Source organism: Crocodylus porosus, unplaced genomic scaffold (genome assembly GCF_001723895.1).
Source record: "Crocodylus porosus isolate Cpor-Errol unplaced genomic scaffold, CroPor_comp1, whole genome shotgun sequence".
Classification (NCBI taxonomy): Eukaryota; Metazoa; Chordata; order Crocodylia; family Crocodylidae; genus Crocodylus; species Crocodylus porosus.
The window spans coordinates 3,437,135-3,459,755 of record NW_017728911.1 but is presented as its reverse complement, the minus strand read 5'-3'; the positions used below and the strand labels follow the sequence as shown (position 1 = coordinate 3,459,755).

The following is a 22,621-nucleotide window of genomic DNA, read 5'->3' as shown; positions in this document are numbered from 1 at the left end:
TTGCCCCTAAGCATAACCTCCCCTGCTGGCCCCTCATGGACATGCGCCAGAATAATTTTCTCAAACAGCTTGCCCAGGATTGAGGTAAGACAACTGGCCTATAGTTTCCTGTGTCCTCCTTCCTCCCTTTTTTGAAGATGGGAACCACACTGCCCCTCTTCCAGTCCTCTGGCACCACACCAGAGCACCACGAGTATTCGTACAGCCGTGCCAGGGGTCCTGTAATGACCTCAGCCAATTCCCTCAGTAGTCAGGGGTGGAGATCGTCTGGACCAGCTGATTTGAATACATCCCGTCCCTCCAGACGTTCCCTGACTAGTGCCTCACTAACCCTTGGCCTAGGTGTGCCTCCCCTGGGGCCTGAGGAGGGCCAGAGGGGGGTGGCTGAAAATGGAGGCAAAGAAATTGTTAAATATGTTGGCTTTGTCATCTGGTGTGACGACCAAATTTCCTAGCATGTCTTGCAGGGAACCTTCTTTTTGCCCCCGATGTAAGTTAAATGGCTATAACTGCAGACTGACAACCAGTGTTAGGCAAGACATGTTAACTGACAAATTCAGTACATGCACCTCAACTTCTTACTTTAGACACAGCCGAAGAGCTTGTAGACAGGAGAAGATAGTCCAGACTAGGGCAGCATGTGGGCTGAATCTGGAATCACTATACTAACAATAGAGAAATGGGTTAAACTAATCTGAAAAAGGTGCATTTATACTGGAATAAGAGCACCTATGCATCGAGAAAAGTTGTTCCAAAACCACCGTGCTCATTAATTTCCCTCTGTGTAAACAAGCCCCCAAACTGTCAGGCAGTGGCAGGAAATGGTACAATGAGACCCCATAGCCACTGTAACCTTAGGGGAGGGGGCAGATTAGCATATATGAGAAATTACCAGTGTAATAAACATTCCTAGCACTTCTTTGCCCTTCAGTAATTACCTGCTGCAGTATTGATTCCCCGGGCACAGGTGACGGACAGGCCAGGCCAGGATAGTACACAGTCAGCCCAGCAGCAGAGGGTTGCAAAAGACACCTTCACATCTGCCCAGTCTGAGTGTGCTGGGAGCGCCTGGCCTTGGCCATGGAGCTGAATGGGTGTGTTCAGTATTCAGGCTTAAATACAAAGAATGTACCCGGGCTGCCCACGAGTGAAGGAGCAGAGCACAGATGCCCTTACAGCAGAGAAGGACATTGGCCACCATGATAAAGGGAGGACATTGTGAATGCAAGCAAGTTCAGAAGGCATTTCAGCCACCTGGGTGCCTGCACAGCAGCCAGTGGATTGAGACTGCAATGGAGAAAGCAAGAATGAACCAAAAGTGGCTGCTCATCTCCCCACCTTCCATGGGGAATTTTAACAACAGAGAATTAATTTGATTATTTGATAAAATAATTACTGTTGAGTGCTGGTTCTTTTCATGAAATCACATGGCCCTTTTCTTTGGGACTTTTGTGTGTTATCTGGAGTAGAGCAAAAGCTGACTTTACCATTCTTTATACGGAGAGGGAGAGGCATGCATTGGTTTAAGCTCCAATATTTCACATACAGTCCTTGGCTTATAAGCTTTTTGGGAACACCCTCCAGCTTCTATCTACCTTTCTTTTATGGTGCTGAGAACTGATTTTTGTAGGATCCACAGGATTTGTTAGTCTGGTTTACAGTTAGTACTACTGTAGCACCTAGGGACCCAGGTTCCCCTTGTGTGTTTTATGCATAGAGTTTTGTGCATTAAAGGACTCCATTTACACTATAACAGCTGGACCTTCATTAAAAGTACTACATATGGCCATGTCATATACTTGTGCTCGTATCTGATGTTCTTTCTGAGCAAATGGAGCCTCCTAGCAGCTTACTGGTGCCACCCTTCACATCATCCTTTCTACAACTCCTGTTCAGGTCCTCTCCATGCAAAGCGGTGACAACCTAACCATGACGTTCCACTGCTGTTGCCTAATCTGTGCCAGTGCTGCGTCACTACACTATGTGCCATTGTCTTCTGCTGGGTGGAATCATAACTCCTTGCCTGCATGTCAGGGGCTTTGTGCTATCACATGCTTAGGAAGGATTTGCCTTTAGAGCAACAGGAGAACTCAGATTCAATGAAGTCCTGAACAACTGGAGCATGCATCACAGAGATACCAGCAAATTTCTAAGATGCAGACAGATTTGTGACAATACTGATGCCTGGCAGAGGAAGCAGCAATGTGGACTCAGGCTGCCTCTGGTTTCATAAGAAACACTCGAAAGGGACTAGGGGGTAATATCAGTGTCTGCCAAATAAACTGTTAGGAAAAATTGGCCTGGTAGACGAACCCAGCAGGCTTTCACCCCAGGAGATCAAAACGAAGCTGGCAGAATGAATTAGCAACAGTCACCATCAATGTCATCTGCTCCCCTTAGGTCAGCATTCAAAACAAGCAAGTAAAGTAAACTCCATATAGTCAGAAAAGGTAGCAGAAAACTGTCCAGGTTGAGATTCACCTCAGGATGATGACCTTTCACTGTGCAGTCTGACCTTCCCAAAAAGATCCTCCCCTTCCCTGTAACACATATCACTAATCTAGAGCTCACTAGAAACCGTAAAATGACCCTGGTCACAGCAAAAGGAGTTTGGTGGTGATGGCTGTGTGGTATGTAGTATGGTGGTGGTATGTAGTGCTGCAGACCCACCTGCGGCGCTACCCATGACACATTCAGCCATTCCCCACACTGCTACCTTACAGCATCGGGGTGGGGGTTGACCCCAAGAGATCCTGGGATCAAAAAAACCCATGTGGAAAAAGTGGGGTGGCGCATGTGGTGGCAGAGTCTCCTGCCCAAAACTGGAGCCTGGCCGGCTCCAGAGCCACACATCGGCTGCCAGCCAGACGCCCAGCTGCAGCTTCCCTGGGCCCCAGGACCCCAAGTAAGGCTGCTGGGGCCAGAACAATTGCTGGTCCCAGCCTTCCCTACACCACCTGTAGCACACCAGGGCATGCATGGCACAGGCATTCCCCAAGGAAAAGTAGCAGTGGCACAAGGTGTGCTGCTGGTACTCGTTCCCAGGGAACCAAATGTCCGTGGTCATCTGGATGTGGCCTTGGTGAGCATTTGTGCCTTTGGGTGATAAAGAACTACCCCACATGGGGCTGGCATTGGTAACATGTTGGTGCCTCCTACAGGCCCAGTGATAAAGAGCTGTCCAAATGCCAGGCTGTTTCTCACCAGCCCCACTCATTCCCCTCTAAACCTCACTCACTGGCATCTGCTGTAGTGTGGACTATGTCCGCCCTGGAGACGAGGCCACATTTGGTGGATTTTGTTGGTCTAGGTGTTATAGTGATGCAGAAGAAAAAGACGGTTCTTGCTACATTCAGAGCTAGTCATAGACAAGTAGGTTTGAAAGGGACCTCACAAGGTCACCTAGTCCAGCCTCCTGCTTAACACACCATCATCCCCGAACAAAAAACAATCCCAGACAAGTGTCTGTCTAACCTGCTCTTGAAAACTTCCAAGGATGGAGATTGCAGTTTCTCTAGGTAGCCGGTTCCAATGCTTGACTATCCTCATAATCAAAAAGTTCTTTCTAGTCTCCAACTTAAATTTCCTCTGCTGCAGCTTGAGGCCATTGTTCCTATTTGTCCCCTACAGCCACAGAGAAAAGCCCATCTCCATCTGCTGTATAATCATCCTTCAGGTATTTGAAGACTGTTATCAAATCCCACCTCAGTCTTCTCTTCTCTAGGCTAAATAATCCTAATTCTTTCAACCTGTTCTCATTAGTCTTGCCTCCCAGACCCCTAATCACTTTTGTTGCTCTGCACTCAGCTCTTTCCAATCTGTCCACATCCTTCCTGAAATGTGGGGCCCAAAACTGGACATAATGCTCCAGGTGAGGCCTCACCACTGCTGAACAAAATGAAAGAATCACTCCCCCTGATTTGCGATTGACACTTCTGTTAATACAACCCAGTATGTGGTGGGTTTTTTTTAGAGCAAGAGCACACTGGGTGCCTATACACGTCCTCTGACATGTCTCACTAGCATGTGTAGGAGCAGACTCAGTCAAGTCTGCTCCTTGTTCTAATCAGAACGCTCTAGCATCACCGCAGCGCCACGTGTATAAGCCCCTGTGGATTTAAAAATGGCCACTGAAGCGCTGTAACTAAAGCTCATCAAGTGAGCGTTACTTAAAGTGTTCCGTGGCCATTTTTAAATGCACAGGGGCTTAATACACATGACGCTGCTGCATTTTAATTAGAGCAGCTCTCCAGGAACCACTGTAATTAAAATGCATCCCCCACCCCCAAGCATGTGTATAGGCACCACTGTTTTCAGCTAACTTTGGTTCGTAAGAAAATGCCAGTTTATTGAACCAAAAATATTTTGTTCTAGACACCAGGATTGATGATTTTTCATTAAATTCATGGTGGATCTGCCCAGAATTGTAGACACTGAAAACGCCAGATCCCAGGCACAGGGGCAGGACGCTGGATGAGAATGCTGGACCCATGGCTCTGGGCAGACTTGGGCTCTGGGAGTCACAGCCAAAGCCAGTGGCATTTTGGTGTTTCCAGAATGAGATTTTCTCTGAATTGCTAATTCAGGGGAAATTTCAGAAACTGTTGGAGCCAGATTTCAAAAGTGAATTTTCCCGTGAACTAGAAACCCCGCTTTTCAGGCAGCCCTTATTATATCTGAGTTTAGGAGACACCATGGAATAGATCAGCGTGGATTTTGTGCCCTGTGGTGGAAGGGGCAGGAGCAGTGGCCAAGTCAGCTGTGGAAGCTGCTACTCTTTTGCTCCTTCTAAGTTGCCCAGGGCAGGTGCCCCAGTCACTCATCCCTAGTCACACTACTACGGAGGTTTCTGAACTAACCTTCTCCCATAACATACGAAGGAGAATACAGAATGAGGATATGACCTTTGTGCTTCCTTGGCTGAAACAAGGGAGGAACTGACCAAGCATCCTACTGGCTAGGAAGGAGAGGTCTCTGTTGCAGTTCACTCACCAGAACTGTGCCTCACAGAACAGTATTTCACTTAGGGTTGCACAGAGCTATGGCAAGAAGCCAAACTGATCAACCTTGCAATCTTTTGATTGCTGTGTTTGCAGATCTCATGTCATAGAGAGTTATAGAGTCAATGGACGGGAAGAGACCTGCAAGATCATCAAGTCCAGTCCCCTGCCATAGGCAGGAGGTTAAACAGCTCAAACGAGCTCAACAAGGTGCTTATCCAGCCTCCTCTTGAACACCTCCAAAGATGGTAACTGTACCACCTCTGCTGGGAGCGTGTTCCAGGTTCTAGTTACCCTGACAGAGAAGAAGTCCTTCCTTATGTCCAGCTTAAATCGTCCCTCTATTGGTTTCTGCCCTTTGGTCCTCATCTTCCCAAGGGGTGCTTTCCTGAACAGTTGCTCCCCCAGATCCTGGTGTTCCCCCCTGACATATTTGTAGTCACTTTGCAGCCTCCTCTTACCCGGACTGAACAAGCCCAGCTCCCAGAGTCTCTCCTCACAGGACCTCTAATCATGAGGGTGGCCCTTCTTCAGTGGCAACGCATCAGGGGTGCACAGGGGTGCTCATGCAGCCCCTGAGTGCCAGTGCACCCCCTGTTCGGCTGCACTCCCCAATTAAGCAATGGGCAGAGGGGCAGGCAGGAGCACCAGTGCCCCCCTGTGAGCGCCAGCCGATCACTGCAGCCGCTCCCAGAAGCGGCTGCAGCGATTGGCCGTCGTGGAATCGGCTGCAGGGGAACACCCCCCCGAACAGTGAGATCGGCCATGGGGAGACCTCCCCCCCACCCCCGGTCAGCAGGACTGGTCGCAGAGGGGGCATGTGCCCCACTGACTAAGGCGGCACCAGGCGCCCATGCCTTTCTCTGCACCCTCTCAAGTTTATCTGCATCCTTCTTGAAGTCAGGTGCCCAAAACTGGGCACAGTACTCCAGCTGTGGCCTCATCAACGCTGAGTAGAGAGGGAGAAGCACCCCTCTGGATCTGTTGACAACACATCAGCTGATGCATGCCAGAGCTCTGTTTGCCCTGTTGGCGACTTCCTCTCACTGCTGGCTCATGTCAGGGCAGGTAAAACAAAAATAAATCCAAAGCAAAGACAGCAAATCTGTATCTGGCATTATTTTAAAAGTAGGGGGAAAGAGAGTCAGTGCAGAGTCATTGGCCCCAGAAATTCTTCTCTGCTACCTTGCTGCAGTGCTGGTTTGTGCTTCATGCAGGACTTGAGATAAAGCCACCAGGGAACTATCTTTCCCTCAAATAGTGCATTGCTATGTGCCTGCTTTGGTCTGACATTTGATGAAAAAGGGATGCCCCACTGGAATCAGCTAATGAGCCTCCATGGCTGGGGGCAGAATGGTTCAGTGGAAGAGTAAGTGAGGGTAAGGATGCATTTAATTGGAGCTATATGGATAATTAATCTTTCAGTTTGCTGGGCAAGTCAGCAAATAAAAATAAATGGCTTGGGGTTGATCAAAACTGAAAGTTTGGGCCTTCTTTTAGTGAAACAAAACATCTCCCAGCAAATCCCATAGTTTGGGTTGAATCCCATAGCTTTTATTCAACCCAGAACTTAATGTTTCATTTTGATTTACTCTGGGATTTTTTTTTTAATCTTTATTTAAAAAATAATAGACATATATTGAAAGAAAAAGAATAGACATATATTGAAAGAAAATGTCACTTAAAAATAAAATAAAACTGGATTAACTCTTTTGTTTCCAAAGTAATCGTTTCAGCTTCTTGAATTTTTGGGAGGGGCTGAAATTATTTGACTGTTTCAGGGCACATTTTTGACCAGTTTCAGTGGGCCTGAAGGAAAACCGCAGTTTTCAGCCAATAAAATACTTAACTGAAAGCATTCCTCCTAGCTCTGGATTTAATGTACTGCCAAGAAGATGGAAGCCCATAGCACAGTCCCTTCTGGTTTGCCAATGGCCAGTTGTACAACTGCCAAGAAGTTGGACTTCCTCTCACCTCATAGTCCATTCATGCAGGCTCATAAACATCACTAGGAGGACTGAGGACAGCAAGTCTGAGAACATAGGCTGTTCTAGCAGGGACAAGTAAATCAGAAGCCAAACGCAGGTGACACAGAATTAAAGAGGGAGGGAAGCATTTGCTATGACATGTAAAAATGCAAGACAGGCTGGTCTAGCCCTTTTGGAGGGACTATATCAGCTGCCTCTGCTGTTTCTCTTTCCAGAAGTGGCCACACTCCAAAGCTGTCTAAAACAATCCTCCTGTATCAATGCATAATTTTTTGAAAGAGCTTGTAAATGTGCAGGGACCAATTCTTCACTGCTGTGCATGCTGGACAGTCAGTCATTCTCACCACTGCAAAATGCTATCAAGCATCAGTGGTGGCGTCTCACACCAGTCTGGCACTGGTGTAAATGGCTTCAGAGCCTTCAGCAAAAATTAGTTAAACCTAACTAATTTTTTAGTTAGGTTTAACTAAAATATGTTAAATAAAATATGCTTACCCATCCATATAGCTACATCAGAACAAGTATTTCCAGTATAGAGAGGTCATCTAGCCCATCAAGTGGTACTTAATATTCACTAAGTGTCTATTATCTTTTATGTTATTACAATCTGGTATTTCTCTGGTGATAACTACAGGTCTATGTGCCTGGTGCTTTTAGAAGGAGTAAGCAGGGGTAGATGAAACTCAAAGGTTTCAGGCCAAATAAACACTTATCCCCACAAGGAATGGCCCCAAGTCAGAGCTGGAGACAGATCCTACCCCAGACTTCCCCAAAAGTTTGGTGTGGTTGAATTCACTATGTCAGCCCATTACAAAGCCAAACCTGAGATTCATGGGTTTACACATTAAGGCAAAAATGAACCATTGGGCCAGGGGGTGGGCAAAATGCAGCCTGGGGGCCAGATGCAGCCCACCAGGCTATTCTAGCCAGCCTGCGGGGCCCCTAAAAAATTTAGAAAAGTAGTATTAATCTGCCCTGGGCTGCCTGTCATGCAGCCCTCGGTGGCTTGCTGAAACTCAGTAAGTAGCTCTCTGCCCAAAAGAATTGCTCGCCCCTGCATTAGGCTGACCTGCTCTGATCAGCACAGTGCAAGGCACTTCACCCATTAACGACAGCATCAAGCCCAGGACTTCTTTTTGAGTAATGCCATGCCTGTTAGACAGGTGTCCAGTCTTGATGCATTCTCCATCACATCACATCTATAAGTCATCTCTCTAGGTAAGTTCCTCCAGTGGTTAATTGCTCTCACCATTAATTATGTGCCTTATTGTTAACATAAGTTTGTCCAACTGGATCTCACCATGTCTTGTCCTGGTAGATAAGAGTCATGTGCTATCAAAAATATCTTCCCCATGTTAGCACGTACTAATCTTCATCAAGTCCATCTCTTCTTTTGTATAAACAAGTAGATCACTCTTTGATTTCTGTTACCCAGACCTCATTTTTATTTGATCTTTACTAAACCCTGTCCAGCTTTGCAGCATCCTTTTGGACAATGTGGGTATTGGAACTGGATACAGTAACCCAGTCATGATCCTATTGCTGCTGGGCACACTGGGGTAATCATCATGCCACCACTCTGACATGATAGTCTAGTACTCAGGCATCCTTGCTCCCTGCTACAACATTACATGGGAAGCTCATGTTCAACCAGTCGTCTTTCAGGGCCCTTAAGTCTTTAGCAGAGGCACTTCTTTTCAGCACGCTGCATCATATCCTTTAAGCATGGCTTCTTTGCTTTGTCCCTAGATGTTGGAGCTTGCATCTGTTGTACTAAAAGACCTGTTATTCAAATAAACCCACTTTCCCCAGCAGTCCAGATCTGTCTGTACAAGTGACCTGTCCCATCATTCTTTATCACTGGCCCAGTTTCTGCAATGTCTGCACAAAATGATTTTACGGTTTCTTTTCAAATCATTGACCTAACCATTGACTAGTACAGGGCTGAGAGTAGAATCACAGGGAACCCCCTCAGAAACATCCCTTGCTTGTTGCAGCTGAGTTAATCTATATAACATGGGTTGCGCTGAATATATATATATAGCAGGTCAGTTTGCAGTTACTCAAAGCTTGTGATCTCACCAGAAATTGTGTCAAGCTTGTATGACAAGGCCACTTGCCAACCAAACCAGGCTGGTTGGCATTCGTTATGCTGCCATTCTTTAATTCTGCCGATTCCACGTGGATCTGGAGTTGGCATTCTGGGTGCAAGGAGTTTGCAGATACAATGTTCCTCTCTGGTCCTCTGGCTAATTTACACTCTAGAGCCCCCCCACTTCCCCTCCGGGCTATACACTGCAACTGAGAAAGGGTTGTTTGTCAGCTCTGCTTGAGAGGACGTTAATCACCTGGCATGTAGCCTGAAAAAAAAATCAGTTTGGGAGGGAGGCTAGTATTGCTTCTGATTTTATCGCAAGAGGCTGGCGCCTTATCTAGAGGTGACCCTGCCTCATTCTCTCCCTGAGCCCCTGCGAGCTGCCATGTGCACGTCCAATTCTGACTATTGTATGCCCAATGTAAACCCAAGTTACTGTTTACTACCCAGAGCTCATCTACTTCCTGCCAGCCCCAAGAAATAAAAGCTAAAGGGAAACCCACAGGCAGCTGCTATAATATATTCAAACAGGGATGCGCTTACAGTGTAGAGTGCCCTTGAAAAGTCAAGTGGGGGATATAATTGAAGCTGGTTTTTAAGCATACGATACCAGCAACCCATGAGTAGCAATTCATCATGAAGCAATGCTGTAACAGAGTAGTTCATTTTCATTATGCTTTGAGAATACTGCTGCAGACAGGTAGAGAGAGAGCCTGGTTGCATCAGAAATCCTCTCTCTTTGGAAACGTGCCATGCCGTGGTGAGGTAGCACAGTACCCTCCCCTGTTAAATGGGTCTGATCTTTTGCCCATTAATGTTTCCTTTCAATGCCAAGTGCATGCTCGGGTGGTGGGTGGTGGGCACACAAACACACGTCACCTAATTTTGCAGCTCACTGAAAGGGCAAAGCTCTAAGTCACTGGTTCTCAACTTTTTTTGTACCAGGACCCATTTGTAAACTTTGATAGCCAGTCTCGAGCCAGTGCCTCTCATTCCCGACCTACTGCCCCCAGTGTGTGGGGGGGGGGTCCCAGGCAGCCCCTTGCAGGCTGGGGCTTTGCCAGCCTGCAAGGGAAAAGCCACCATTTCCCACGTTGTTCTCCTTTAAAGGAGAATCCATTTCTAAAGTTTGTTCACCAGCCGTTCATATATTCTTGTGACCCACCTTAGGGTTGCGACCCAGGGGTTGAGAAACACTGCTGTAAGTAATGTTTTATTGTGGAGGTCAACTGGGAGGTGAAATTTCCTTGGCCTGAAGTTCCCCTCAAGGAAGGCCTGGAAGAAAACTGTCCCACTGGCTGCAGCATTTCAGCTACAAAGGTCTCTGCCCTGTGCCAGCTGAGCTTTGGGAGTGTAGAGTGCTTTTATCATGGGGAATTACTTCCATTCAGCTAAAAACACAGGCTTCTCATTCCTCCGCTCAGTAACATAACCGAGGGGAGTGGGGTTGCTACCGGCCTGGGCACTGCCTTTGTGTGGAGGCACAAAACCAGCCGCTGTCACAGCAGAAGTCGATTGCTCCATCAGTTGGTAGATCAAGAGCTGACAGTGGCCCAGATGCCATGCAACTGCCCTGGGCACAGAGCTGTGTTTCTATGTCCCCGCTCCCTCTCAGAGGACCTTTGGGTGGAAGCCTGGTTCCACCGAGGTCAAGGGCAAAGCTCCTATTGACTTCAGCAGAGCCAGATCATCCCTCTTTATTCCTTAACTTTTGTAAAGCATTTAGGGATGAAATGCTCTGGAGAAGACCCAAGTGTCACTGTCACCCTCAGAGTGGAAAAGGACATGGATTTAAATTGCATGAAGGAGATGGGATGGGGGTTTTGTGAGCCCCCTGTGACAGGAGTCCCCCTTTTGGAGCCCCTCTGCACGTGCAGCTCCGGACTTCTGCAATGGGCCCACTGCCCACCTATTCTCGCCCGCCAGGTCTTGAACTTGTTCATAAGTGAAGAATGATGACACCTGGCGGGAAGCTGCCCATTTATATGCACCCCAATGGTCGGGGGCGCTGTCTGCGGCTCCCTTCTTCCCCTGCACCGCAGCCCAAGCCTCACAGTTGTTGCTGGAATAATCCTCCCCCCGGGACATAGTATTGGGTCCCGGCCCCTTCACTCGCCTTTTGGGTCCTCAGCGCCCTTCTCACCCTCGGGCTTTTTACTGTCCCTCGTCCGGGCTTGTCCCGCGCTTCCTGTGCTTGTTGCCCCCTCTGGGGCCTTTGTCACGCCTCTCGTGCCCGTTGTCCCCTCTGGGGCCTAAGCCGCACCTCTCGGGCTGGGGTCCGAAACCCTGCGCCTCTCGGGCGCAAACAGCTGTGCCCCACTGGGCACTGGGAACCCCCAAACTACTGGGGAGCCCCTGTGAGGCCTCCTCACACCCCTACAGCCTCACCCGGTCCTCCAGTATAACAGCAACAAAAATCATGAGCCAAGCGGCTACAACATAAACCAGAAGCCTACCGGCTCGTAACATACCCATAAGCCCCAAACTCATAGACCCAGCTCCACTCCACGGAGGCTCTGCCTTACCTCCGTCCAAGTTCCCTTTCCCCTGCATCATTGCGGCCGGTCAGAGCGGCCAGGCTGCAACCCTTGACCCGGGCCGCTCAGCTCACCCGCAGAGCTCCTGCTCCTGCGGCTGCCAGAGGGGAACCGAACTCCTGGCTTCCTACCTGGGCTTAAGAAGGGCTAAGCTCCACCCCTTCCTGGCTCCTGGCTTCCCTGGTTGCTAGGGCAACCGGCACCTGCACAATCTTAGTAACTGGCAGTTGTGCTTCCCCTTTTCAGCCCCTAGGGGTCTGTCCTGAGCTATTCCACTCTCAGTGGCAGGATGCCTGAGAGCCCTGTGACACCCCCAAATTCAGTAATGTAAGTTGGGGTGGGGTATCAGCCCCGGGTGCCAATTTAGTGGGGCACCAAAATGGCAAACCCCAGGGAGTCTGCCCCTTGGCAGCAGCAGCAGCCATCTTGTACAGCTGCAGTAGCAGCAATACCCAGGGCAAGCAACAGCAGCTGGGACATTTCTTGATTCCCCAAAACAGGGGGGAACTGCTTGCCCCTTCCACTGCTCCATGTTTGAAGCCCCCTCCCCTCTGGCACTAGCAGCACTTCCCCTACAAGGCCCAAACCGTGCATGTAACACCTCAGCCCAAGTGGTTTGAGTGCATCCGCTCTGCCCGAGCAACATTCAGCCTTTTGTAGTGCCCAGCGTACAGGATCAGAGCAGGGCAAGCCTTTATTCAGTGTAAAATAGAGCACCCTCTGGGATGCTCTAACTAAGCCAGGCCACTCACAGCCCCTGTCTGGCATCCAGGCACCAGCAGGGTGTAGAGATCTTAGCTGTTCCTCCTCTTCCATGAATGCTCCCTGGACTGAGCTACAGAAGGGGATGCCCTAGAATTGCATCTCCGCCTGTTTCCTAAGGGAAGGCGAACAATGGAGAAGGTAGCGATGTGGCACTGGAGTGACCTGGCAGGAGAAGGAGGTGGCACAGGTCAAGGACAAAGGCACAAGTTTTCCCTACTAAGAAACGTCCCCCTTTGCTTTTACCTGTCAGGGTAATTCTTTCTCTCTCTCCCGTCTTTTCCTGCAGGGAAGAAAAATTCTATCCTGCTGCACAAAGTCCAGCATGACCTTAACTCCGGTGTCTTCAACTACCAGGAGAACGAGATCATCCAGCAGATCGTGCAGCACGACAGGGAGATGGCACACTGCGCTCACAATGTCCAGGCAGCCGCCGCTGCCGCGGCTGCGGCAGCCTCCACGCCCACCCCCGTCATCTGGACTCCGCTGATCCAGGCACCCCTGCAAGCCGCAGCTGCCACCACCTCCGTAGCAATAGCTCTCACCCACCACCCGCGCCTCCCGACAGCCATCTTTCGTCCGCCAGTGTCTGTCTTGGGTTCCTTGGGCCAACAGTCCAGCCAGACCCCGAGACAGCTGAAAAGGCTTCAGTCTTTGATCCCATCAGCTGGGCCGTCTGCAGTAGGTTCTCCATCCAGCACGCCGTCCCAGCTGCACACGCCAGGAGCCGAAACCCCTTCGTCATCTTCCTTCCACATCCAGCAGCTGGCGGGATTCTCGGCCTCTGCCGGCTTGGGCCAGTTCCACCGGTCCTCGATGGGCTCCCCTCCCGCTGGCTCGGGCCAACAGCATTCGAGCGGCACGGCGTCAGCGGGACTGAGCCAGTTTCAGCAGGCGTCTTTGGGATCTCCCTTGGGGACAGCTCAGCAGATGCAGCAGACGCAGCCCCTTTCTGGCGGCACTGTGCCTGGTGGGTTCGGCCAGTTCCAGCAGGCTGCCAGTAGCTCCCCAACAACTTCATTCACCCAGCTCTCATCCAGTTCACCCCCGAATCTCCTCAACCAGTTCCAGCCCTCTCCCAGGCCACCACAGGTGGGACACTTACAGCAGCTCCCAGGAAGTGGGACTCTGGAAGGAATGAACCACTTTCAGCCTCCTCCTTCCTCCAGCTCTCCATCTTCTAGCTTAAGCCAGCTGGCACAAACCTCTGAAGGATCCCCTTCAGCACCGTGCCAAATACAACCAAGTGCATTAGGATCACTAACTGGAACGATAGCCCAGATGCATCAAGAAAGGCCACCTTTTGCCTCCATGTCACCATTACAGCAGTCTGGTGTAGCCTCCCCTTGTTACACCCCTTCAGGCCTTAGTCCTCCTACCCAAAGCCCCGTGGCAGCGAGAACTTTTCAGTGCGGCCCTGCTGGGGCCTCCGGCTCTCACGGATCCCTGCGCATGCCTCAGCCCTCCAGCCCTCCTCCACATGTCCTTCAGCCCAAGAGCACTCCATCTTTGCCACCAGGACGCCTAAGCCAGGACATCAAGTTGATTTCTGCTTCCCAGCCATCTTTGCCCCAAGAATTGGCTCAAACCCTGAGCCAAAGCTCTCCTCACTCCTCCAGAGAATCTGTTTCTAGCTTTTCACCTTTCCCGGGTGGAGGGGCTGGACTTTTTGGGAAGCCTTGCAGCTCAATTCCAGGGCGCATGACTTTGCCACGGCAGATGTCCTCAGGTTCTTTGCCGCACCCGCTAGTGTTTGGGGCCAGTGCTGCTGTCGCTCCCTCCCTGACTGGTGGCGGGAGGAAAGAATCGCTAGTGCTCACGGGGGAGCGAGAACCTGTTAGATCTAAACTACCCTCCAATTTGTGAGGACTTCTCAAAGCTGCTGATGTCACTTGTGCAATTCAGCTTCTGATTAGACTCTCATGAGTCACTTTTTTTCCTTTCCTTTTTTTTTTTTTGGTTTTTTTTTTTTGGTTTTTTCCCCTTTCCCTTCCTTTCTTTAGGTTTAACTGTGATTAGAGATAAAACAAACAAAAAAGAACAAAAAAAAAAAAAAAAAAAAGATAACCAGGTATTCTTAGAGCTATAGATTTTTGGTCACTTGATTTTATAGAATATTTTAATACACGGAGCATAAGAACAATGAGGAAATGTAATCCAGTGAGGGAACACCCACAAAAGGTGTGCGCCTGAGCTAGACCTTGCGAACGACCAGCCATAGAGCCACCAGAAGGCTTTCCAGTTGAGACCTAGATCCCCGGTGGATGTGGGCAGTGCGAAGGCAGAATGAACCCGGTCCTTAGCTGGTTAGTGGGGGATTGCTCCACTAGAAGTCAACAGAGCTCTGATGACATGCACCAGCTGGAGATTTGGCCCATGAGGCCTATCGTTGTGGGAGTGGGGATTGGGTCACGGTGCACATCAGACGGGTTTGGATTCCTTCAAGGCTGCAGAGGAAGTATAAGGGCAGGGGATCAGCCATGCCAATGCAGTCACCTTTAGGGATGTGGGGAGGGTTGGGCTTTTTCTTTTCTATTCTTGGACTCCTTCGGAAACAACTGACAACCTAGCTAGGGATGTACCTTCACTTCCAACAGCGCTGCTGCTCCAAAACTGTGACCTTCCCATTCCACTAATGCAAAAGCCAATCCCTGTAAAATCTCCATGGAATAGCATCATGTCCCTTCCCCCCCACACACACACTCACATACATACTTCTAAAGGCACCAGCTGCCTATGGGAGGGAGAATCTCATCCCACCAGCCACTACAAGAGTGCACAATGTCATGCATGACCAACAGACCACAAGCATTGTGGCTGCCCCACAGCCGATAGCAAGCAGCAGGACACAACTCTTGCAGCCATGCTCTTGGCCTGCAGACTGTGCCCATGGCTCTTCTGGTGCATTCCAGCTGAAGGAAGTCAGAGCAACAGAAGGAAGGAGGAAAGGGGAGGCCCATTAACCTCCCTGTCCCGTGGCCATCTGCGTTGAAGCACCGGAGCACCAAGTAGGAGGTACTTGGAAGGTAGGATGCAGTCCTTCTCCACCCTGATACCCCCTTAGCTCAGGGGATCCTGACCATTGTGGCACTCAGGATTACACAGATGCCATGCCAGGAGCCTGAAGGATCCAACTGATTTGCAACTAATTTTATATCGTTTAAATACACGCACAACACACACAGACAAACAAACACACACGTATGCTTCTCCTGCAATAGAGGAACAGAAATCATTTGCTTAATTTCACCAGCAATAATAGCCTGCAGCTGATCAGCTTCAGTTCTGCCCTGCACAAGGGCAGCACGGTCAGACATGTTTGGCCCTGGCAGGATCCTGGGGCTGTGTTTTGGGCTCCCCAGATTTCAGGCAGTCAAGGTTGGGGGGGGGAGAGGATGGGATGCCACTGGGTGTGCCTGGCACTGAGAAGCCACAGCCCCTTCCTCAAGAGCAAATCACCTCCCCCACACCCATTCTCACCCCCCTCCTTTTCCCCTTTCTTTGGCCTTTCTTCCTCTTTCTTTAACCAGTAGGTGTTTCTGGCCACTTCACTGTACAGAGCCTGGTGCTCAACCCTTTGCTGTCGCAGTCCCCACCTCCCTCTACCCCTGTGTATCCCCAACTCCTTCCAGCACGCCCGGGACAGTGAGAGCATGCAGGACATCCAGCATCAGTGCCAAAACAACAGCAATGACCACAGGAGTAAGGGTCCTTCTGCCTTTCCCTGCCCTTCCTCCTCCCCAGAACACTGGCTGACTATTGATTTTTATACCGAATCATTTGCAAAACTCTTGACATGTGCCTGTATCTTGAATGTTGCTGCAAGTGTAACCGGGCACTCCTGCTTCATTGTGCTTTGGTGGCTCGGAATAAAGATGTAATCAGCTTCGGTCTTCCTTGAAGGGTCAAGGGAACTCTAGAAATTTTTTCTACTAACTAAATACAGCTGTATCTATATGTGTGTATATACGTGTATATGTATATATAATAATATACACAGCTATACACATATATAATATACACATATATAATATATACATATATAAATATATCCTAGTTTTACAATACATGTCAGTTTTGACTCTCCTGTAGGGGCACTTGGCAGGCAATGACTATAGTGTATAGACCCTACTTTCCAAAGTATGTACAGGTTCATCCACCCATCTTGAGACGAAGGCCCATTTGAAAACAGGAACCAACTGACGGAGGAGGGGGGGAAGCAGACCATCACAACCCCCTGCCCTCAAGAATGTAGGACAAGACCTAGAAGAAACATTCAGAAGATCTTTTTTAAACTTATTTTTTTTCCCCTTCTAGCCACGTGCTGGACAGACTGACGATCATCTGGAGAGACTGGGCTGGGGGAAGCTGTCTGGGGTTGGGGAAGGGCAGGAAATGGGTGGGAAAGGTCTCCTGCAGACCAGCCACACCAAGTTTTCGTGGAGGAACATACAGCAACTGCTGTTTGGTACTTGAATTTCCACCCAAACCTGCAGATGCTCAGACATGCAGAGAGGCACAGATGCACCCTGAAGGCTGTGGCTGGGGGACTTGTGTCCATCCACCAGTTTGGTGACCATTATCCATTTTGTTGGGTTCCTTCTTTTTGATTTTCTAGGGGATATTGTTTGCTTTCCGATTCTTAGCAGTGCGGTAGCAAATATTGAGTTACTCCGACTGGACTGCAGTCAACAATAGGCTTGTCTCAGTAGTGGGAACTATAACTAATTTTTCCCTTTTTTTGGTGAGGGGTGGGAGAGCTGTAGGAGTGGGGTTTGGAATATGAAACAGACACAATAAAATAAATTAGTAAATAAAAAAAGTCCCTCTGTCTTGCTCTTTGATTTGACTGCTGGACCTCGGCTCACTGGAGAAGCCAAAAAAAGATGGGTATGCTCTTCCATTTCACCTCCTCTCTTCCCCACTGGCCCTACTTTCTGGGAGGGCAGAGGGGAAGCGTTCCTTGCCTCTTCTGCCTTGCCTGTATTTTTTCTGATGACGCGTGTGACCTGAGAGGGATTTCCATGTTCTTTGCCAAGAAAATAAAAGCAGCTGTCCTCTGGAGAACAACAGCCAAAGGCAAGCCCGGGACTTGTAAGTCTACCACACAGAGACAACAGTTGCTTATAGACCATTTGCTTTGTCTTGCTGGCGATCCTAGAAAGCACCAGCTAAAACTCTCAGCCCTGTGGGCAAGGGATGCTGGGAAATATATAGCCATAGACAGTCCCCGTCTCATGCTTGACATATTTATTTTATTTATTTAGCAAATGCAAATCTGCAAAGCCAAGAAATAGCCTCCTCATTAACTGTGTTCAAAGTTATCAATCCACCTCTTAGTTTATAGAGGGAACACGCCACGCTGATGTGCAGCATTTTTTATATCTCTCCACAAGTGCAGGATGGGTTAGCACTGAAGCCCCGGCGGTGAAGATTGTCTGCGCAGGGGTCTTGGCCTGTCCTGAACCTATTTGGCAAGGACCACTCTCGCCGTGATAGTTCAAAGCCAGCAAGTTGATGAGTGGGGTTTGTCACAAGGAACTTGTTTGTGACTGCCCGTGAGTCCCATTCCTTGATCCAGAGGGCTTCTGCAAAGAGATCCTGGTCAGGGAGGTAGCTCCATAAAGGGTGTTGTGAAGAAAGGTGAGCCTTGTGTGGAGTGAACAGGTCACTGTAGCAGTAGCAGCCTTAGGGAGGGGCAAACCAAGCGACCGCTGGGGCCCCACACTTTATACAAATAAAACTTAATTACACTGAATATTTGTATTATCAATATTGCATTAAGATACTTTAATTGCAGTTTCAGGGATAGGGCAACGTGAAATTGAAATAAAAAATGTCTGACTTGCTTATAGGTCATCAAAATTAAGCCTCTAAGGGGCCCCAAATGACTCTCTTGCCCAGGGCCCCAATAACCCTACGGCCACCACTGATCACAGAGTGGAAGGTAAGGTGCAGCACGGATGTTTTTGACCAACTTTTGGGTCATCATCAGATGACCGTCTTGGTATGCATGGTTGCATTCAGCGGTGTCAACAAAATGTATATGTGACAATGACTTTTGCCAGACCGTACTCTGCTGCTGAGTATGATAGGGCAAGAGCTGAAGTCTGGAGTGCTGCAGCTGCAGCTCCCCATTTTGATCCAGCAAGCTTGGCTAGCAAGTTGTTTTGGGACTTGACCTTTACTGGTGTTTTCTTTAGATGTTCCCGGAAAGTCAGGGTGCTATTTAAAGACACTTCCAAGTATGTTGGGCAGGGATTATGCTTTAATCTCTGACCACCCATATAGATGTTAGGTCCTTTTATGGCACTGTTACTGTGGACATAAAATACACTGGATACAGTTTTGGTAGGACTTGGCATGAGCTGCCATGTAGTGCAGTGGTCTGCCTTGTGCTCAACATAGAAAGCAAACAAATGCTGGGAGCAAGGAAGGAGGCTCCTGTGGGGCTGCTTGATGCCAAGGAAGGGAACTGTATATTTTTTGAGGCTGAAACAGTCCTCCAGAATTTCAAATTTCATTGCTTTCTTGTAAAGGAAGGAAGTTCTTCTGTGCCTCATGCATGTGGATCCGTCTCTAGGCGTGCAATGCTTCTTGGGAGTGTGAGGCTGCAGCGTATGAGGGCATGTCCTCATGCCTTTCCCAAGTGCAGGTACAGGCTAGCTCCCTGGCACACATGCTGAGAAGCCACCCACCCCCTCCCTCTCTGTCTGCATGTACCAAACCTGGAAATGGGGCAGTGGTGGGGGTGCATGCACCCACAGGGCAGCTTCACTGCTGCTTTTGCTGTGTGCAGAGCAGGAGCAGGTGGATGGGATTTTCTCTGCAGTGCTCCCTGGAGTGCCATGGACATGGTGCAGACATGTTTGGAGCTCCCACCTACTGCCTGTAGCAGCAAGATGGCACTCACCAGTCAGCCCCTGCCATATTGCAGCCTTTCCTGGCATCAGAGTGTGAAGAGTTGACTGGTTAGTCCATTCAGCGAGTGGGTTCTCCCTGCCTGGCACTTGTTTTCTTGCCTCAGCCTTTGGGTATTTCCAGACATACTATTTTGTCCCGTGACATGCCCGAGACCCACTGCTTCAGAGAAAGCCTGATTCTGCACGCAAACTGATGCAAACTGCGCCGCGTGCAGTTGTTTGAGCGGCGAAATGCATGTCAGCACACAGAAAATGACCGTGTGTGCTTTTGAACTAAAGCACCTCCAATGTGTTTTAGTTCAAAAGCGCACTGCTGCCATTTTCTCAGTGCTGACGTGGATTTCACTGTTTATGTAATTGCAAACGTTGCAGCGCTGGGCGCTTTTAAACACGCCCGGCACTGTGACGCTTACACGTGTAAAAATGCCCTTTAGTTTCTTTTTGGTGCTACACAGTGCCTTTATGTCTAATGGTCAAACAAGACCGTTCTAGCTTTAAGCCTTGATGTCTTGCAGAAAGCACATCCCACTACCCGATGGAGCCATTCTTTGTTGCTTGGGTCAGCGCCACAACCTGGAACTGCCGCTCCAGATGTATCCTGCTCATGTTCAGCCTACTGCAGGCAGTCTCTGAAGGAAGCATCAGCTTCAGAAAGACCTGCCTCTGACTTCCAGTAAGGACTCGCCTCAGATATCACACTACTTCGCCACATTTGGAAGATGCCCGTAGCAAGAGAGCATCTGAAATGCCTGCAGTCTGCCCACCTTGGTCCTCAAATCCACGTTTGGCACCGGAGTGGACCTGGGAGGAAGAACTTTCCATTAGAAAACTGCAGCTGCCCTGGGACCAAATTGCTTTATGACAGTTTGTTACCTTCAGCTCTAGGTAAGAGCTGGCAACCGACATCTGATAGCCCGTCTGTCGTGTTGAGGATCCAAGTGCTGTTCTGAGAGAAATCCATGGCAGCAACCACCCTTTTCTCCGAAGCAGGACAGACCACAGTGAACTACAGTCATGGGGCCCCAGACTTCTCTATGCCATGAGCCCAAAGCCCAGACTGCCTTGGCTAGTTTGAGGGGCTAATTCTTTGCTCTAGCTCATACTGGAGACCATTCAGATGGCAAAGCTTCCTACTACCAAAGACTCCTCACCAGCATCAGTATCCTGGGACCAGATCCAGGACTGGAGTCATAAACAGGACCAGCAAACCTGCTGCTGATGTGCTGGCACTGACCTGCTGGCACTGCCCTGGTTCCCAGTGCTGGCACTGATCTCTCTGACACTGCAAAGGATTGAGCCCAGAGCACAGACCGTTTCCTGTCCCATCCCTGAGGGTTCAGCAGCATCTGAAGAACATAATAATTACTGCCTCCTTCGCTTTCCCTGCTCACGTTCTTCCCAGGATCTTGCAAACGCCTTTCTCAGGCTATCCACCTTCTCTTCCAAGGCATCCTTGAGTAGATCCCTCCTGGATCAACATGAACAAACTGCAGGGGCATCTTAAGATTGTACACCTGCCCCCCCTTCCCCTGACTTAAAGCAAGTGGTTTCCACTTGCCCATGCTAGGCAGACCTTTCCTTGAGCCTTGGAAGCTTCTCAGTCCTGCCTCCTTCACTACCCCACGTCCTAATTCAGCATTTGGACTTCCTACACCTAAGCCTTTTCTAAAAGTTGCCTTCCCTTTTGTTCTTCCCATGGGCAGCCTCGATTCCTGCTACCAGTTAGGCTTCCGCCTAGGCCAAGCAGAGAAGCAGACTTCCTAAAGAGATAGAAGAGGACAAGGAGGACGTAGAGGCCCAGGAGAAATATCTGTAGGCTGCTTCCCACCAAGTTCTCCTACCCATTTCCATCCAGATCCCGCAGAAACCACAAAGGGCATCCCAGACTCACCCCTGGCAGCATCCAGCTTCCTTGAGCAGCAATGACCAGGCTCTTGGCTCCTCCAAAGCCACTGAGGCACAGCTGCGAGGTGAATCACCTTGTTCTGGGCACTGGTTGGGCTGCCCCTATGTTTCTGCTCCCAAGACTGCAACAGGCTGGGGGGTGGAGGGAGCTGTGCTACTGCCACCTTCCCACCCGCATGCTGTTGCCCAGGTTTGTGAAACATAGAGCAGCGCCAGCCTTGCTTGCTTCAGGAGAGGCAAGATCACAATGTCCAGGGGTGCTGGCATGTTGGAGGCCTGGGACATGCTTTTCTGTGTGTCAGTGAGGGTGGAGCTGCTAGGCTCCCTCATCCCAGCCTGAGAAGGTAACAGCCTGCAGAGACCTGAGTGGAGAAGCAGCAGCTCCTAACATCAGTGGGTTATGGCCAAAGCCCTGGTGTGGAGTCAAGGTAGGCACAATGCCTCATCCCCACTGCTACCCCTGAGCCCCTACCCCAGGGGAGATTGTGTGGTGCTGGTTCTGGCCACACCACATGTGACACGATTGTTGTTGCTCTGCTTAATTATCTGCCTGCTTCCTTGATTGCATTTCATATGGAGATTGAGCACAGCAAACCCACAACTTGGAGGCAGCAATCATCCCCAAGCTGCGTGCCTCCTCTCTGCACAACCACGGGATGAGGATGGGCAGCGTCCTACTGTGCTCCCCATTTGGAGCTGAGAGCCTGTTGCAGATGACAATGTGGTGGGACAGATAGAAGCCAAGGAAACCCCCTCCTCCCATCACCACCACTGCCCAGTTAGTGATACCAACTCCCAAGGATGCTCAAGTCTGAAATGCTGCAGGTTAAGCCACAGCTGCCAGGGCCAGGCTGTTGGATGGAGATGGAGGGATGCTGAAGGTGCTCCTCCCAGTACCCTACCCACTCATGCGTGCCTTTTATACTGCAGCAGGGCAAGCCCCTTATAGGGCAGCCTCTGTCACACACCCTGTGTAAGCCCAGACTCTGCCCTGTGCTGAGAAATGCTCCCACCACTGGGCTCCAGTGAGCGTAGGGGACTGGGAGTCAGAGCTTTTCCTGCTGACCTCAGACAAGTCAGGTCACCTCTCCAACCCTCTGGTTCCCCATCTGCTCGCCTGCAGCCATTCAACAGTCAAGTCAGTGCTTTGCAAAGGCTGGCTGTTTCTCCTTTACCTGCCACCCACCAGCACCATTATTACCTTGAGCCCCGGCATCCGCCTTCTTCAGCCCCTGGGAACTGGTGAAGCCCTTGTTCTAGCCACTGGGAAACCTTCAGCGCTGCGGTCCTTAATCCTGCCCAAAACAATGGCTCTGCTCAAGTCCACGGCTAGTTTAGTTTCTGCTGGCACTTGACTGTGGAGGGAACTGAAGTCTCAGAAATGAGGCAGCCTCGAGCTGTATTTTAACTG

General features: G+C 49.8%; 1 protein-coding gene across 2 annotated transcripts in view; it reads left to right on the top strand.

Moving 5' to 3' along the window:
- HCN4 (hyperpolarization activated cyclic nucleotide gated potassium channel 4) overlaps nt 1-15,212 on the top strand; it is a 166,272-nt gene extending 151,060 nt beyond the window's left edge. For both annotated transcript variants that reach the window (XM_019533294.1, XM_019533293.1), the window contains exon 8: nt 12,672-15,212. In XM_019533294.1, the coding sequence (XP_019388839.1) occupies nt 12,672-14,248 (1,577 nt within the window). In that variant the 3' untranslated portion in view covers nt 14,249-15,212. The remainder of the gene's footprint in view (nt 1-12,671) is intronic.
- Nucleotides 15,213-22,621: the final 7,409 nt, after the last annotated feature.